Source organism: Jaculus jaculus, chromosome 2 (genome assembly GCF_020740685.1).
Source record: "Jaculus jaculus isolate mJacJac1 chromosome 2, mJacJac1.mat.Y.cur, whole genome shotgun sequence".
NCBI classification, from domain to species: Eukaryota; Metazoa; Chordata; class Mammalia; order Rodentia; family Dipodidae; genus Jaculus; species Jaculus jaculus.
This window is the reverse complement of record NC_059103.1, coordinates 3,889,631-3,908,771: the sequence shown is the minus strand read 5'-3', so window position 1 is coordinate 3,908,771 and position 19,141 is coordinate 3,889,631. Positions and strand designations below refer to the sequence as shown.

General features: G+C 45.4%; 1 protein-coding gene across 8 annotated transcripts in view; it reads left to right on the top strand.

Moving 5' to 3' along the window:
* Rnf216 (ring finger protein 216) overlaps positions 1–19,141 on the top strand; it is a 152,438-nt gene that overhangs the window by 70,440 nt on the left and 62,857 nt on the right. For all 8 annotated transcript variants that reach the window (XM_004671304.3, XM_004671303.3, XM_045143301.1 and 5 more), the window contains 2 exons: positions 1,465–1,613; positions 2,294–2,372. In XM_004671304.3, coding sequence (XP_004671361.2) covers positions 1,465–1,613; positions 2,294–2,372 — 228 coding nt within the window. The remainder of the gene's footprint in view (positions 1–1,464; positions 1,614–2,293; positions 2,373–19,141) is intronic.

Genomic DNA, 19,141 nt, shown 5'->3' with positions numbered 1-19,141 from the left:
AGATCCCACGTAAGTCAGATACACAAAGGCGATGCAAACACAAGGTGTATGATCCTCTCTCTCTCTTTCTCTTTAAAAAAAAATAAGGGCTGGAGAAATGGCTTAGCGGTTAAGCGCTTGCCTGTGAAGCCTTAGGACCCCGGTTCGAGGCTCGGTTCCCCAGGTCCCACGTTAGCCAGATGCACAAGGGGGCGCACACGTCTGGAGTTCGTTTGCAGAGGCTAGAAGCCCTGGCGCGCCCATTCTCTCTCTCTCCCTCTGTCTTTCTCTCTGTGTCTGTTGCTCTCAAATAAATAAACAAACAAAAAAAATTTAAAAAAAAATAAATAAAAGATGAACTTGTAAAGGAAGGTTTGTTTAAAAAAAAAAAAGGCTTAAGAAATTCTCTGGGCTTTGGGCGGGGGCAGAGCACTGGCATTAGGTTTTTTGTTTTTTTCTGAGATAAGGTCTCTAGCCCAGGCTGACCTGGAATTTATATGTAGTCTCAGGGTGGCCTTGAACTTACAGTGATGTCCTACCTCTGCCTCCTGAGTGCTGGGATTAAAGGTGTGTGCCACCACACCCAGCTGGTCTCTTTGGAAGTGCCGGTCAGGTGTCTGGCGCATTGTCTTCCTATTAAAGAACTGATTGCAAGCTATCTGAGTAGTAGCAGTATGTAGTTGACTAATTGGCACGTTTAGGTACCTGGACAGAGCCAGTGATTCATGTTGTGAACCTCCAGTGATGCTCTCTAAGGTCTTTATATGGACCTGATTATGAACCCTAATGAAGAAGGGAACTGGAGACCACGCCTTAGCTCTGCTCTCCTGACTGCTTCTCATTGTTCAGCTCTCCCAGAACCTTCTTCCTTCCTCAGGGAGTCTGCTGTTTTTCATCCCAAAGCCATAGGTACTAAAGGGCCAAACCATCCCATCCTCTGTCATCCATTTCTATCAGATCCCACCTCTTCCTCTTATTTTGCCTTCCTAGGAGGTCTCTAGCTTGACACCATCCTTGAGCTGAGGCCTTCCTCCATCTGCTCAAAAAATTTATGTTTGTATGTATGTATTACAGACAGAGGCCTTCAGCCACTGCAAACAGACTCCAGATGTATGCACTCCTTTGTGCATCTGGCTTTGCATAGGTTCTGAGGACTCAGACTCAGGTTTTTAGGCTTTGCAGGCAAGCACCTTAACCACTGAGCCATCTCTCTAGCCCCTCTATTTCAAATTCATGGATTGTATCTTGGGTTGCTGGAGGTCCTGTGCTGGTATCAAAGGTGGACTTTGTTTTCATTTCATAGCTTCCTCTTGGGAGTGTGATTTCCTGGAGGAGAACTTAATTTTGCCACTTCAGGATCTGTTTTGTCGACCACTATTTTCCTCCCATTGAAGAATGCATTTAACCATCTTAGTACTTTGTTTTTCTGAAGCTATAGTAGATTTTTAAAAATTTGTTTCTATCTCCCTGGCTACCCTATTCTAGTCAGAGCTCAGCTGTATGGAAGGAAGTTGCACATGTTCCTTTCCAACCAGTGAACTGGAGAAGGTGCTTCCTCAGACTGTTCTGTATAAATACTATGAGCGGAAAGCGGAAGAAGAAGTCACTGCAGCCTATGCTGATGAGCTTGTCAGGTCAGTCCTCATTGCCAGCTCATACCTGGCACTTTCGTCAGGAGAAAATTCTGTATGAAGCTGTTTTGTCTAGTTTTGTGTTTTGTTTTGCTTTTTTTTGGGGGGGGGTACTTAAGCTAAGACATAAGACAGTAATAGAAGTTTATAAATTAAAAACTTGAGCCATTCATGTGGCACTTACCTTTAATCCCAGCATTCAGGAGGCAGAGGTAGGAGGTTGGCTGTGAGCTCAAGGCCACCATGAGACTACGTAGTGAACTCCAGGTTAGCTTGGGCTAGAGTGAGACCCTACTTGGGGGTGGGGGGAAGTCCCATGAAATTGGTTTCATGGGCTGAGGCAACAGCCTGTTTAGTAAGGCTTGCCACATGAACATCAACATCTGAGTTGGTATCCTCAGCACTTGAATAAAATGTTGAGTTGCGGTGGTGCATGCCTGTCATCCTAGTGTTGGGAAGCAGAATTAGGAGAATCCCCAAAGTAGCCTGCTAGCTCGCTAGTCAAGCCAGATTGGTGACCTCCAGGTTCAGTGAAAGACCCTGAGGAGACATTCAGTGTCAACCTGTGGCCTCCACATGCATGTGCACATGTCATATGCCTGCGAACATACACATGGACATATACACATATCAGAAAAGTCCATTTTAATCATGTGAGAACTGCCTTCTGCTGTTTATTCCAGGTGCCCCGCCTGCAGCTTTCCTGCTTTGTTGGACAGTGATGTGAAGAGGTTCAGCTGCCCCAATCCTCGATGCCGGAAAGTAGGGATATACTTCTTTTACACATATACATTTGATACTTGGTGTTTTTTACTGTCCTGATGTCCTGTGTAGTATGTGCTGTAGGTCTGCATTCTTTAGCACAAGACAGTTTGTGTTCTTTCCTTTCACCAAAGCAAATGACAGTCCATGCTTTGTGATGGTGGTTGTCTTGGTTATAGGGATCCCACTTTGGGATTCCATCTGCAAAGCAAGTCCAAGTGGCATGTCTTCCATTAAAGAACTGGGCATCATATTGGCATCTATGTCAGGCATGGTATACTTTTCCCTTGACTTCTCTTCAGAAGAACCATGTATACTGGGAAAGACCAGAACTGTTCAGTCACCTCACTACCACCTGCCTTTCTTTACAGGCTTTACACTAGGACTGTCTTAATCTGTTGACTGCTTATAAGCCACTTCGGTTTTTAGTGGCTTGGTATCCCACCTAGGTAGATGTGCTTTTTAGGCCATTTTAATAAAATCACATGACCAGAGTTGAATTTTGCTTTGTCCCAGAGAAAGTGAAGAAATTGAGGTGAGGATTAGAGATGGCCCAGTGCCCACATAAAGCCAGAAGCATAAAGTAGTGCATACATCCAGAGTTTAGTGTGCCCATGCTTGTGTGCATGTGCATTCACTTTCTCCCAGCACCCCTCCCTCACACGTAAGTAGATAATTTTTTAATTTTATTTATTTGAGGGAGAGGAAAAGAATAAAAAAATGGGCACTGCCAGGCCTCCAGCCACTGCAAACAAACTCCAGATGCATGCCAGACACATGTGCCATCTTGTGCATCTGGCTTATGTGGGTCCTGGGAAATCGAACCTGGGTCTGTAAGTTTCACAGGTAAATGCCTTAACCATTAAGTGCTCCCTCCAGCCCAGTAAATAAATTTTTAAAAGCTGTTAGAGGTCTGGAGAGATGGCTTAGTGGTTAAGGCACTTGCCTGCAAAGTCAAAAGACCCAGCTTTGATTCCTCAGTACCCACATAAAACCAGATGCACAAAGTGGCACATGCATATCTGGGATTTGTTTCCAGTGGCTGGAAGCCCTGGCATACCCATAACCTCCCCCCCCAATAAATAATAATTTTTTTAAAGATTGGAGAAGGAAGAAATAATAATGAACTAAATGTCATTCTTGCCTTTCAACATAATTATTTCTCTGTGAAACCAATATGCATTCTTCAAACCACCATAGCCATTTAGTTATTTGTCCCCTCCAGACTGCTGCTATACTAATTATCCTAACAGTTTCTGGCATCTTGGAACCAAGAAAGTTTGGTAGTTGATTTGTCTTTTGTGGGTCAGGCAGTGGAATTCATGGTAATGTATACAAGAGCTAAGACAAAGAGGAATTAAAAAATAGCCAAAGAGAGAAGGGTGAGAGCTGGGGTGGGAATGGAGGAACTAAAAATAGCCCGGATATTGATTGGTAACCAGGAGTATAAGTAAGCTAGCTCATGGTCTGGGTGGCAAAAGGGCCATGCAGGGCCTTAAGCACCATGCCAAGGTAGGGAAGAGATAATGTATCTAGAAAGATGTATTTGACAATTGAGTGGCTCATATTATAATTGTGATACTTGCCTGCAAATACTAAGGACCCAGGTTTGATTCCCTGGCACCTATAAGCACCTATAAGCACATGGTGGCACATGCATTTGGTGTATATTTGCACTCGTTAGATGCCACTAATAAATAATAAAGTAATAATTTAAAACAGACTTTTTTTTTGAAGTAGGGTCTCTCTCTAACCCAGGGTGACCTGGAGTTCATTATGTAGTCTCAGGGTGGCCAATAACTTACAGTAATACTCCTACCTCTGCCTCTTAAGTGCTGGAATTAAAGACATGTACCACCATGCCCCACTAAAATCAAAAGAACAAAAAAGGTCCAGGAAATTAGAAAGCCATTTGTATCTAAAGGCACACACATATGCAGACATACACACATATCATACACACACACACACACACACACATCAAATTGAGCCCTTACCTCATACCATGCACACAAATTCAAAGTGGACTACAGGGCTGGAGATGGCTTAGTGGTTAAGGCACTTGTCTGCAAAGTGTAAGGACCTGGGTTCGACTCTCCAGATTACACATAAGCCAAAGTGGACTGCAGATTTAAGTATAAGATTGAAGCCATAGAGCTCTGTAAGAAAACACAGAGGAAAGCTTCAGACTGCTCTTTGGCACTGATTTCCTGGGTAGGCAAAAATAAAACTGGACTTGGGATGCCATGAAACTAAAAAGAACTGCAGAACAAGGGAAGAGATGGTAAACTGGAGCCCTCAGAAAGCAGCTAAAACCTTGAAGGCTCAGAGTGCATGCTTCATCTTTATCGCAGCATTGTGCAGTCACCATGAAGCAGACACTGCCGTGTTCCATCAGCAGATGAGTAGATGCATCTGTTCACCCTGAAAGTGAAGGAAGTCCTGTTCTGTTCTGTTCTGTTCTGTTGTGCACCATGGATGAACCTTGGGGACATCATGCTAGGTGAAATTCGCCGGTCCCAGAAGTTTTCTAAAGGTGATGGGTACGAGGAATAGGAAGCAGACAGTGCTTGCCAGGGCCGGGAGGAGTGAAAATGCTGAGTAACTGTGCAGTGGGTAGTTTCAGTCAGGCTAGATGTTCCTGACATCTGCTATATAACATTTTTACTCTTAACAGTGTGTTAGTAGGAGGCTGGAGAGATGGCTTAGGGGTTAAGGCACTTGCTTGCAAAGTCTAAGGACCCATGTTTGATCTCTCTCCAAATCCCACATTAACCAGACAAAGGTGAGGCAAGCTCAAGTTCACACATGCCCACTAGGTGGTGCAAGCATCTGGAGTTTGATTTTGGTCCTCGCATGCCGTTTTTTTTTTTTTTTTGAGATGGATGGGATGAGGTGTCATGTAGTTCACATTCTGTGTTGTGATGGGGTTTGAGTTTGTCCCTGCAGCATATCCCATCCCAGAGCTGGCTGGGAGGCCAGCAAAGATAAGCAGGCTTGGAAAATCACTGGTCAGGGTTAGGCTGTATATGGATGGGCAAGGTACAGATGACTCTTGTCTTCTGCTTACAGCCACCACATAATGAAGGAAAGGATCCAAGAGGGTAAGAGAATGTTGTTTTGGACACATTGAGATTTCAGAGTGCTTTCCCTGTGCTTGGCAGGTGGTAAGTGTTTAGAGGATTTGCTAAGTGACTTTTGTTAAGAGTCTTAAGACCAAGGCTGGAGCAGGCAATTTTGAAAGATGGATGTTAGCTCATCAGGGAGATTGTCACCTTGGAAGTATTGGACGGCACTCAGGACGTCCTCCTCTTGATTCATCTGTCCTTCAGTGGTGTTTACAGTGAAGGGATCATTTATTTCCACACTTGACCTCCATCTACAGATAATGGTGCTCACATTCTAGGTTCCCCCTTTTTTTTTCTGTTTTTTTGAGGTAGGGTCTCACTCTAGCCCAGGCTTACCTGGAATTCACTGTGTAGTCTCAGGGTGGCCTTGAACTCACCGCAATTCTCTCCTACCTTTGCCTCCCGAGTGCTAGGCATCCACCACACCAGGCTCTAGGTTCCCCTTCTTTCTATTCTGTGGTGAGCCAAGACAGTATTCAGTGTCATACCCGGCTGTCCTACTGTGTGAGCTGAGGAAAAAGCCACTAGGTGGCAGTGGTGCTCCGTGAGGAAAAGTGTTTCCAAAGTATGCATCAGAACAACTGTCTTGCAGCAGAATGCACAAAATTCTTTTAGGCTTAGTGGTAAAGCAAACCACTACATACATTCAGAAATGAACATCAGAAGTGGCAATGTTTGGTGTCTATTTTTTCCCTTGCACTTATCCCAGTTCTCCAGGTGACATCCTTTCTGCCATTAATCCTCGAGGATTCTGCATGTGTAAGAAACCAGCTGCCAACTAATTTTGGCCTGAGTGAGACTCAGGGCATCTGCTTTCTCATTGCAGTGTTTGCCAGTAACATACACTCCATTTGGATTTCCGGAAACTTGTCACTCTAAGATGAGGTGTTATCTGGGCAGGGCTTGGTGCCTGGAATCCCTGCAGACTGAGTCCCTGTCTCTGATGACACAGAAGGGCTTTTTCTTGTGAATGTGACGGGATTTTTGTTGAGGCCCTCCTGCTTCCTGGTGTGATCTCAGAAGGCGTTCGTCAGCTAGTTTGAGCATGCTGCTTTTAGGGCTGGATTGGGTGCAGGACCGAAGAGAGTTAAGTTTGGCAGTTTTTGAGGAAATTTGAAAGTGATGCTTATGGAATGTTTATTCCTAGGCTCCGATACTTCCCTGTTGAATCTCTTTCTACCTCATCAGAGCCATAATTGTATTCTATAAACTCTACAGTACATGGAGAGCTTTCCAGAAAGGTAACCAGGGACATGAAGTGGAGGTTCAGGAACTCTCATCAAGAAGTGTTCAGGACAAGAATCAGTCGATGGTGATAATTCAATCAGAATAGCTGCAAAGAATACCTGGTTTGAGGTCTTCTATTTGAACCTGAGACTATGCATTGTTTGAGTGAGTGATCATCTATCTCTTCCCAAGGTCACTCATGTTTGCTTTCCTAGCCACCAACCTTCTTCCCTGTTCATCTTGTCCTGTCTTTTCTTTTCTTTTCTTTTTTTTTTTTTTTTTTTAAACTGTGTTCAGGCTCCTTTCCATCCTCTGTAGCCATCAGTGATGTTAACTTTGCAGCCCTGAAATATAACCAAAATTCACTTCTGCAACAAACCAGTTCATTGCGAAAACCCAGGCCTTTGCAGCTGCCTGCAGTAGCTGACTAGTTGTGTGGAGAGAATGTAAATAGACTGGGCTGGGCTGGCTGTCAGTAGTACCAGGGCACCTCCAGCTGTGAGAGCTGGCCATTGGCATTTACTTGCCGCACTCCTAATCAGGGCCAGCCTATCAGCTGGCTCCTGGGTGGGACTTTCACATTACAGTACCTAGAGTTGAATGAAGCTTGGTCTTCATGTTCCCACTGCCAGGAGAGTCTTTAGTCAGGAAATTACACTGATAAGAACCGAATGTCTTGGTGACAAATATTTTTTAAGCCTGTAGATGAGGGCTCACTGACGAAGAACCCTCCTGCATAATGCAAGTCAGGAGAGGAGGGCAGAGTGGGAATTCCTTGTCATGAAATACGACCTGCGTTAGCTGTTTAGAAGGTGAGTTGTTGTGCCTGTGATTCTCAGGAGGGTCCTGCTGAAGAGTTTTGGGGTCCCTGCTACCATGGTGATGCTCCCTTCATGTCTATCATGGACAGTGCTAGCATCAGAGCTCTCGGCTCACACGGTTCCCACAGATACTGTAGAGTGAACACATAGGACACATTGGCATAGAGCTAGGAATCCAAAGAGAAGGCCCCAGGATGAATCCAAAGCACCATCCCTGAAAGCTTTTCTTATATCAAATAAATATACATCACAGCCAGGGAGCTAGAGGGTCCCCAGAACTTCATTCAGTTTCTGTGTAGTAGTTCTACAATAACATTGTTTATTTATTTTTGTTGTTACTATTAAGACAGAGTCTTCCTCTGTAGCCTAAGCTGGCCTCAAACTCATTACAGTCTGACAGCCTCCCACATGCTGGGATTACAGGAGTGAGCCATCCTGAGTGCCTTCTATCTAGCATTTAAATTTGCTTGTTTGTTTTATCTAATTATCAGCAAAATGGTGTGTCAGGGCCTCTGTTAACTGCAAGAAAATGAACTGCAGCTGTGTGTGGTAGCACAAGCCTTTGATCCTAACACTTAGGAGGCAGAGATAGGAACATCTCTGTGAGTTCAAGGTTAGCCTGGAACTACGAGTGAGCTACAGGTCAGCCTGGGCTACAGTGAGACCCTACCTTAGGAAAAACAGAACTCTAGGCATATGTACCACTTTTTTTTTCTGACTTTTTGTGGATACTGAGAAATTGAGCCCTGTGCCCACAGGCTTTGCATGCAAGTACATCTAATCTCTCAGCTATCTCTCCAGCCCCTGGTGTGTTTTTTTGTTATTGTTGTTGGGTTTTTGTTTTTCTTTTTCTTTTTCTTTTTCAAGGTAGGGTCTCACTCTAGCTCAGGCTGACCTGGAATTCATATGTAGTCTCAGGGTGGCCTTGAACTCACGGCAATCCTCCTACCTCTGCCTCCCGAGTGCTGAGATTAAAGGCGTGCGCCACCACAACCGGCCCTGGAACAATGTTTGACTTATGGTTGTACACAGGCACATCCACTTTCCTCACATGAAATCTTAGGCCCTGAAACCCAGGCTAGAGAGCCTGATCACCTCAGCAGGCATGTGTTAGTTTCCAGAAATAGCAAAAGCATCAAGGAACCTTTACTTAGAGTCCTGACAGCTTGACCTCTTTCAGCAAGCAGCCTCCAGGTCACAACTGCTCACCTTTCTCTGTTCTTGAAGTTAAAGGACCTATCTTCTTGTCCTTTTGTTGTTTTTGTTCCCCAGTAAAAAGCTGTTCCTAGTACTTACAGAAAAAGACTGGGTTTTTAAATAGGTTTCCACTTTATTTAAATAGAAGCTCTGTCCATCTTCATAGTAGTTGTGGTTGCCAGTTAGGATTACTTATCAGACTCATCACAACCTCACTTTGTTTTCAGATTCCTGGGATCATGAGCTTCCCATAACACTGTGTGGAAACCACATACTGATTTGTTTTGGTACTTTCTATGTTTTACTAACATAAAGTAATGGCATTTTTTTTTCTTGCCTATGTCCTCACCAAAGAAAAGAATGGTTCCATCTTCAGAAATCTCACATTAAGAAATCCTTCAAGGTACTTTTTCTTTTTTTTTCCCCCAAGGTAGGCTCTCACTGTAGCCCAGACTGACCTGGAATTCACTATGTAGTCTCAGGGTGGCCTCAAACTCATGGTGATCCTCCTACCTCTGCCTCCTGAGTGCTGGGATTAAAGGCGTGCATCACCATGCCTGACTCCCTCAAGATTTGATATCTCCAAACTCTTTTTACAATAAGTGAATTACCTCCATTTAATCTTCATACTAATTGTGTTACCAGGTGTCAGCACTTTAATTTTCCTTAGTCTTCTCTTGTTGATGTCCTTGAGAAAGGGCTGAGAGGGAGTGCGCATGTGTACGTGCTGTTGTCTTGTCAGAGTGTGATCAGGTCCTCCTTTGCATTCTCAGCACAGAAAGCTGCAGGGTTTCTAGTTGCCAGGTAGAAGAGACATTGTTGCCATGGCAATACCACAAGCATGAAAACACCCTGGTCTCTGTGGGTGTGCATCAGGGCAGAGAAACATGGGAGGGAGGTGCCAGCAGAGGAATGAATGTTAAGAACCTTGACTGAGCAAAATGAGAGCAAAGCTAGAGCTGCCTTTGGATGGCATTTCTATTTAATTTGAATTCAAGGTCCTTTTCCACTTGTATATGTGGTAGCCATGAAATGGAGATGGCCTTTGACCCTTCAGTGTCCTCCCTGACTGTGCGGCAAGAAAAGGGGTAAAGGAGGACGCTGCCACCTCACTAGTACCTAGAGACTCACCACCCCGTTCCACGCAGACTTGGCCATCCTGCCTAGAAAACCCCACTGCCCCCCACCTCCACTGTAACAGGCAAAGATGCTGGTCCCTGCCTGCACTTTGAAACTGCATTGATTTGTTTCCACACTGCATGGTAATGGCCCCTAAGACTTGGTAACCTTGGTAACTCAGACTTGAAGAGAAACGGAATCCTGTCTGCTGAAGTCAGGGCTGAGAGTGCTAAAGTGCAGCTAGTGGGAGGTGCCTCCTCCAACCCGGAGACAGCGGCTGCAGCTCCCCAGCTTTGGAGCTTGGCATTACTTACTCCGTAAGAGGCTGAAGACAGCGATGTGGCTGATGGAACCTTCCTTGGGTGGGTTTTTAGGGTCTTTATAAGCTCTTTAGTCATATAGCAGCAGCTAAACAGAAGTCAAGCCTTGGGTTTCAGTTTCTCTTAGTGTATACTTGGGGTGGTTTTAGTATGGGTCAGTTTTCATAGGCCTTATCTTTTTGAGGTACAGTGAAATATATAGAAATGAACCAGGTAATCTGGGATGTGCTTCGTCAGTATTTCGCAGAAGGGGGAGGAGATGAGGTAGAAGGCACATAAGCTAAGTTTGGACCTGAATTGATCAGTAGTGTTGATCGTAATGTGAGCAATGGGTACCTGGGGCTCTTTGCACTGTTTATTTTTAAATATGCTTAAAATTTCCCATAATAAAAAAAGCATTTACATAAAGCCCACTAGAGGCTGAGGGTATAGTGACTCCGTGGTAGAAACACTTTCCTAGTATGTACAAGGACCTAGGTTTGAGCTCCAGCACTGTAAAATAATGGCAAATAAAGAAGTTCAAGGCTAGAGAGATGGCTCAGTGGTTAAGGTGTTTGCCTGCAAAGCGTAAGGACTCAGGTTCATTTCCCCAGTACCCATGCAAAGCCAGATGCACATGGCACATGCATCTAGAGTTCATATGCAGTGGCTGGAGGCCATAGGGGCCCATTCTCTCAATCTCTTTCTGTTTGCAAGAAAATAAATACATAAATATTTTTTAAAATAAAGAAATAATTTGGTTATGCCTGTGCCGTTACCTGCTTTTCTTTTTGGTGTGAAGGTACGTCCCTAGAACTAGGAAGACCCTACTCGTGTGTTCTGTCTTGGGGGTGTTGCTTTTCCGAGACAAATAAAGTGGTAATAGAGCAGGAAAACAGCAGCAGCTATCTGTGAGAAGGCAAAGGGTTCTTTATTCTGGAGGAGGGAAAGTTCTGTATGGAGTTTCTGTTTGAGATTGTTCTGTGTTCTCTGACTCCCCTGGGAAAGCCAACCCAAACTACCTGTGTGGAATCTGTGCTGGCTTACTGGGCCCTTTTTCCGCTTATTCTTCCCCTACCGCCTAGGCCCTTATTTTTTCCCTGCTCTTCTGCTGGAGTCTCTGGTGTGACCTATAACAGACTGTCTTACGGTCTCCAGGACAATGTATGTTATCCTGCCTCAAAGCCCAAAGAGAGATGAGATAACCTTTTGAGTGTCCTTCCAGCCCAAAGTCAGTGATTTCTAGAAAGCTGGGATTGGTAATTGCTTTTCAAAAAGAAACACACTGAGAGTTTCTTAGATCAAATCCCTGTAGCCACACAAAAGCACTTTTTTCCTCCATTATTTCCCATCAGAGTTTCATATGAAAAGCATTTTAGGTTTCAAAAGCTCCCTCATCTATGAAGCTGATCTAGGTTACAGCTCATAGCAAGTGAAACACCACAATTTTTCTTGTCTTGTCTTGTCTTTGACTCTAGCCTATCCTTTGCCTTCCTCTTCTGACCTAACAGACTTCATAGCTAAAAACATCTCTTGTTACCAGGACCCTCTCATTTCGAAACTCTCTGCACAGCCTCTCTCCAGGAGAGCACCTCACTTTTTCCACCCCCTGACAGCTGGCAGCTGCTGCTCTCCCTGTCCTTGGATCTGTCTCTGCACTTGATTCTTCCTCAGAACATCTGCCAGCCATAGATGCAGATGAGGGACTGCCCTCCTTCCTTCTCTATGGTGGGATATCTCTGTTCTGGGAACAGTTTGGTTATTTGTTCAGCAGCTGCTTATTGAGCATGGCTGTGCCAGAGCAAATGCAGGAAGGATAGCTGCAGCCTGGACTAGGGGCTAGGTGTGAGGCTGAGTCATCCAGACAGTTAGGTGGTGGGAGTTGGTGACTGCCATAGGAATCTGAAAAGAAAAGGTCATTTCGATTCGGCAGGCTTGAGGAAATTGCTTGGTGAATGAGGCTGGCTTTAGCCTGACTGCACTACAGTGGATCTAATAGGTGGAGGCAGCATTTTACTGTGGTGCCGGAGAATGACACAGGCCAAGCTGCTTGTAGGGTCAGCCATTGGGCATCTTACCATCTAAGAGGAAAGAGGTGGTACTAGAAAGAAAGTAAGCCCCAGATTGTGAAGGGCTTCACAAAAATACATAGCAAGGAGGGTCCCAAGGAGAAGACAGTGGCTTGTTTGCTTTAGGGGTGAACTGCAGAACCCTGAGAGGGAATGATCAGCAGAGAGAGGCATATAGATAGAAAACACTGGGGAGCCTGACAAGAAAGTTACCACATCAGGTCATTGCTGGTAACCTGGGGACACAGCTCCTGTACTCATCAATCAATCCTTTTGCCCCAAAGCCCATTCACTAAGGCTGTGTTGTGTGATGCCTTCCCAGCCCCTGCAAGACTGAGAGTCGTTGTGGAGTGCCAGTTTGCTGAGGGCTGGCTTGGGGCAGTGGTCAAGTGTGGCATTGGAGTTGTAAAGGTGGCTTCTAGGGCCATCAAAGACACACATCTCGGGCTGTGTGCCAGAGCTATGCTCCTCCTTCCTGTGGCTTCTGTAGCCTTCCCTGGAGCAGATTCTTGGGCAGTTGGAGCCTCACTACAGTTCCACCAGTCAGCGTGCATGCGTGTGTTTCTTCAGTCCCTCCCTGGGCACTTTAAATGTGGAAGAAACTGTACAACCATCACAGAGTTCCCCTCCCTCATTTAAAATGGCTTGTTTTCCAGCCGAAAGCATGTTGGATAAGCTTAATTTCTCTCACTCAGATAAGCTTAATTTCCCTAACTCTCAATGTGCCTCCAGAGAATTGCCTAATTCTCCTTTTGCAATGTGTTTCCCCAGCTGCTGGGAAGCCTGCTTTTTTTCCCCTGTGGGCCTCCTGACAGAAATACAAACAATTTAAGGCCTTGTGTTACAAACTGCTGTTTTATTAGTACAAGGGCCTGGCATATGGGTGTATTTTCTTGGTATGGACTTAATCTGGAGTCAGTGGCAGTTTTCCTGGCCCTACATGCCTCACGGAAGACAGAGAGAGAGAGAGGCCACACTGGTTTCTTCTGTCCATCACATCAAGTCATCTCCTGACCCAATCCTAATCCCCAAGTTTGTACATGTGTTTGGGCAGGGTCTGACTAGAAAGAACTGAGTTCCCTGCTTAAGCCTTTTGCACAAAACTAAGGCTCACCACTTACAGTAAACGGCAAGGGGAGGGGAGACTCCCGGGAGCAGCTGGCAGGGTCTATCTTCTCCCTTCAAGGATGCCTGATGTGTACCTCCCCATCCTGGGGTGGCTGAAGGGAGAGCACTCTCTGCTGTGACTGCCAAAACCACAACAAATGACAACTTTCCGTTCTGTCATCTCTGGGCTCCAGTGCTGGGCGAGCAATTCATTTTTCTACCATAAAAGGGCAATGAGGTCTGTCTATAGCTGCGATGCCTTCTGCACCCTGAGGAGAAAGCAGACGGCATGGAGAACTGCTGTCAGAGGAGCTCTGGCCTTGCTTATTAGTTCAGCCTCCAGGGCACAGTGGCAGTTGTGAGAAGAGGGCATGGGAGCTCAGGACAGGCCAGGTGTTTGGTTCTTTTGATTTGTGATTATAGGTGTTCCATTTATAAAGAAGACTTGGACTGGACGTGGTGTGCACCTTTAATCCCAGCAGAGTTATAGGCCACCCTGAGACTACATAGTGAATTCCAGATCAGCCTAGACTAGAGTGAAACCCTACCTCAAAAAAAAAAAAAAAAAAAAAAAAAAAAGACTTATCCCATCCTCCTCCCTCAGGTGAAGAAAGACTCTAAATAGTTTAAGTACCAGATTTGTGTGCAGTTTAGAGAAATCATTAAATTTTCTATCTTTTTGGTTATTTGTGGCTCTTGGTTAGCTCTCTAAACAGCACATTTCCCTTAACATCTATTGTGTACAGTTTATCTCAAGTAAAGGTGAGCCAGGTCTCAATTGAGACAAGTCTGAATTGGTAGGCTTATTTGTCATTCTCCTAGGATCTTTTGAAAAATAATCTGTAGTGTTATCTGTTAAACTCTTAGGTTGTTCAGAATTAGCAAAGCAGTGTTTAGAAAGCAAATCCTCCCAACTGGGAACTGGGAGCTGGGCGTGGTGGCATACACATGTAATCTCTGCACTTGAGAGGTAGAGGCAAGAAGGATCAGGAGTCACCCATCCTGGGCTACATGAGACCTTGTCAAAGAGACAAGGAGCTGCTCAGCTGTGTGGACAATATTAGGATATTTTGACACAGTGGCTGTGAAATCCCTATCCCATTTGCCCTGTCCCAGGGGCTAGCATAGCTTTTTTGTTGTTGTTGTTGTTGTTTTCGAGGTAGGGTTTCACTCTGGTCAGGCCTCGAACTCATGATGATCCTCCTACTTCTGCCTCCTAAGTGCTGGGATTAATGCATGTGCCACCATGCCTGGCCCTAGCATAGCATCTTGACACAAATTAGGCAGGTGTCTGAAAGGAAGAGTTGTTTCAGCCATACAACCCAATACCGAAGGCCCAACCAGCCCCGTCTGTGTCTTGGGTCTGGCTCCTTTGAAAGTTTTCCTGTATAGAACTGAGGCTTGTTTTGTTTAAGCCTTCTCCCTAACTGATTCCAGCAGAAGCTGGAACTAAACAGAGCACATTCCAGAGGGAATTAAAATCATGACCAAGAATCTTGCTGATCACGAAATTTGCTAGGAAAGCAAGGCTCTTCGAGGCTGAATGTTATTGCCCAGATAGTGCTAGTTGGATTGGGTTCTGTGCTCACTGGCTCCAGTTTAGAAGTGAATCACAAGTCATTCCTGAAAGAGAGAATCATTGAGTAGAAGTGGCTGGAGCAAGCTCTATGGAAATGAGTCAAGTATTGCATATCTAGACCCTATTCTGAAGCTGTAAGACGAGCTTGAAACCATTCTGGCAAGTAAAGCAGTTGGATGGGTGGCCTGAAAATGGAATTTATGCAACTCTTTTCTTTTCGTTTCCCTTGTTTTTTTTCGAGGTAGGGTTTCACTCTAGTCCAGGCTGATCTGGAATTCACTATGTAGTCTCAGGGTGATCCTCCTACGTCTGCCTTCCGAGTGCTGGGATTAAAGGTGTGTGCCACCACATCCTGCTCAGCTCTTTCTTTTTAAGTAATACTTTTCTCAGTTCCTTTTTTCTCACTAGCCTAAGGCTGAATCTCAGTCTCTCTACCTCTTCTCTCCTCCCTTCCTTCTCTTCTTCATCCCCCCTCCCTCTTTTTTTTTTTTCTGGTACTGGGGCTTGATTCCCAGTGCTCTGTATACCAGGCAGGGACTCTACTACTGAGTTTATAACCACAGCCTTTGAATCTCTTAACCTATTGAAGCTGATTAATGTGACCTCCCTGGCCCATCTCAAGGCTTTTCCTGCTCTAGGAACATACAGGCTTTGGTTAGGGAGGGTGGGGAGAGCATCGCACTGTGGCCCATACCTCTCTCCTGTGGAAATCTAGGAAATAATTTTCTTTCTGCTTTTTGAGACAGGATCTTACTACATAGCCCAAGCTGGCCTCAAACTTGTGGCCTCTGCCTCCTGAGTGCTAGGGTCACATGTGTGCACCACCACACTCAACCTTGGAAGCCAACCCCTCCCACTTTTTTTTGTTAGCAACAGCAAATGAAATTCATCTTACAGAACAGTATTCTAACTGTTGAGGCTAATTTCTCAAGTAAGTAGCATTTCCTTCTGTGACTGACACACACTCCTTCCCCATCCCTCACTGTCTGTGCATGCCAGTACATCCTGGCCATGTGATGACCACTTAGAGAAATCAGCTGCCTTCTTTCCTAATTTGGTTACGGTATGCTCCAAGCAGTCTTGCCTAACCTCAGAAAAATACAAACACAGGGAGTAGCTCCCAGAGAGCAAAGGGGAATTTCCTCTTATCAGAAGACCCACAGTTCCTCCCTTACTTCCTCTACAAAGAAGGAAGTGACACTTCAGGGGGGGGGGGTAGCTGGCTCTGAAGTTCTCTCTTTAAGCTTGGCTTCTTCCTCATCTTTACTGCCTCCCCTACATGTAAACTTAATTTTATTCTTCAGGATATTTTCCTTCCTTCCTTTCTCTCTCCCTCCCTCCCTCCCTCCCTCCCTCCCTCCCTCCCTCCCTCCCTCCCTCCCTCCCTCTCTTTCTTTCTTTCTTTCTTTCTTTCTTTCTTTCTTTCTGTTTTTTGAGGTAGGGTCTCACTCTAGCCCAGGCTGAACTGGAATTCACTGTGTAGTCTCAGGGTGGCCTCAACTCACAGCGATCCTCCTACCTCTGCCTCCTGAGTGCTGGGATTAAAGGCGTGCGCCACCACACCCAGGCCTAAGGTACTCATTTTCAAGGCTGGGCTTAGTGGTATACACCTATCATTCCAGCACTCAGGAGGCATAGGCAGGACTATCATGAATTTGGCTAAACTAGGCTATGTAACAAGACCCTGTCTCAACAAAAGGGGGGGATGGGGCTGTCTATTTTCTACTTAGATATTCATGAACAAGGAGTAGCACATTTAGGTACACTTATACCATGTCATTCAAGGTCATCCTGTGCTACAAGAAACCCTTACTCAAAAAGAAAAAATCATTAGTCATTGTCATTCTGATCGTGTGTGTGTGTGTGTGTGTGAGAGAGAGAGAGAGAGAGAGAGAGAGAGAGAGAGAGAGAGAGAGAGCTGTCTATATAAGGTACTCACATGAATGTGCAGTTCCGTGTGTCCTGTATGTACCCTTAGCAGTGGCCAGAGTAGGCCATCAGTTGTCCTCTGTTGCTGCTCTTTCATTTAGTTTCCTTGAGACTAGTGTCTCACTCAACCTGGAGCTGCTGTTTATTTGGTCTTTGCCCCTTTCAGGACTGTGCCTGTATTCCCAGCTTTTATGTGTGCACTTAGATAGCAAGCACTTACTGGCTAAGCCATCTCCCCCATCCTCATTCTGATCTGTTAAAGCTAAAGAGTTAAATTTGTTTCAAGAAAGGTAAAAAGGAAACAAAAAAGAGGGCTTGTAATTGTTAAAGAATGCTTGTGTATTTATGGTCTCAGAGCTGGGTCTCTGACCCCGTGTGAGCACGTCCTATCGCCTTTAAGAACTGCTGCCTCACTTGTAGGTGAGGTGCTGAGGTTTGTGTTCAGTGGAAGGATTTGGAGCCAGCCAGCCAGCAATGCCTTTTTGGGTCTTTCTGCTCAGGCTCCATTGATAGCAAATGCTCTGGAGCCACTCACTGGGCAGGATGCAAAATTACGGGCCAGAAGTCAGAGCCTGGTGGGAGTGAAAAGAGCCTTAGTAACTAGAATTCAGGACTGTTTTCCAATGACTTAATGGCTTCCTTTTCCCAGATATCAGCTAGAAGGGTTCTGATTCACAAACATTGGCATGACTGGCTTTTACTACACTGTTCGTTTGTTTTTGTTTTTTCAAGGTAGGGTTTTGCTCTAGCTCAGGGTGGCCTCCCAAGTGCTGGGATTAAAGGCATGCACCACCACGCCCAGCATGACTGGCTTTTAAAATGCCTGTTTTGGGTTGTGAAAGCAGCTGATGAAGTTGAGCTTTCCCAGTATGAAGCGCAGTTCACTTTTTGGTATGTGCAAAAGGTTGGATAGCAAATCCCTCTCTGCTTAGGAGGCAGTGTGGGTATAAACAGATGAAGAATTCACATACGGCTGCTGGCCTCATCTTCCCAAGCAGATGTTCTTCAAATAGCTGAACTAAGCCTTTCCCAGGCATAATTTGCAGGCTTCCTTGCCATCATTCAGTTTGTCTACAAAACTCCATAGCAATGTCAGAAATGAGAGCTTTCAAAATCTCTTCTTGCAAACCTGTAGGTTTGTGAAGAGGCAGAGACAAGGAAGTAGCAACACTGCGGACTCTTACCCTCTCTGGCAAAGGAAGGAGCTGCCGTAAGCCAGGCTGCTGCTGTGGCTGGAAAAGTGGTCAGCAGGCAAGTTCTGCTGAATAAGCAGGCCTGGCCTTTGATGAAATAAGTCAGTTACAGCATCGGAAATATGTTTGAAAGATGCTGGTCTATTTTCCTCTGGCCTCAGTTTCATCCACTGGCTACTCTCCAATACTGGTGGACTCCCTGCCAGGTGGCCAGGGACATGGAACCGGCTGTACCTCAGGAAGCTGCACTTTGCCATACATGTTACTCATAAAGGAAGCCAAGGCTTTCAAATCTAGATTTGCAACCAGCATTCTCTTTCTCAAATGCATGTATGCTCACACCACATCTCCCCACGCCTGCCTCGGCTTTCTCCTTTGCTGTTTGTTTTTCTTCCGGTTTTTCTAAATAGAGTCTCACTCTAGCTCTGGCTGACCTGGAATTCACTCTGTAATCTCAGGTTGGCCTCAAACTCATGGCGATCCTCCTACCTCTACCTCCTGAATGCTGGGATTAAAGGCGTGCGCCACCATGCCCAGCTTGCTTTGCTGCTTTTAACCTTGAAACCTCTCTTGCATGTTTCTGCATTCATCACACTCCTACTTCTGCATTATTAATGGACCTGGAACAATGAAGCCAGAACCCTGACACTCCTAATTACTGCCTGTAACTGAGGAGTGGAGAGGAGAATGGGTCATGAGACAGTGTACTGGCAATTCAGTCCTGTTTACAGGTAGAATAGTGAAGTATTTGTCTTGGTTGGGATGTGACTGGATTGTCCTCTCAGCACAGACAGACCCAGCAGGGCAAGAATGGAGATGCTTCTCATTTTATCACCCTGGGCTTGCACTCAGCATCACACAACGGTCCCCCGACCCAGAAAAGAGTTCTTTGGGTGTGAAAGTGGTAGGACTGACATTGCAAGCAGGGTGCAGAGAAACAACCCTTGCTGGCTCCATGTGTTTTGGTAAGCCTGTGACCTACAGAGTTGATTCATCTTAAGTTCCATCTTCATCAGCCCCCGAATTGTAGCCCGTGATAGATGTATATACATTGTATACATGTGCACATGTGTAATTAGAAGACCTGAGGTTGCTAGGGCA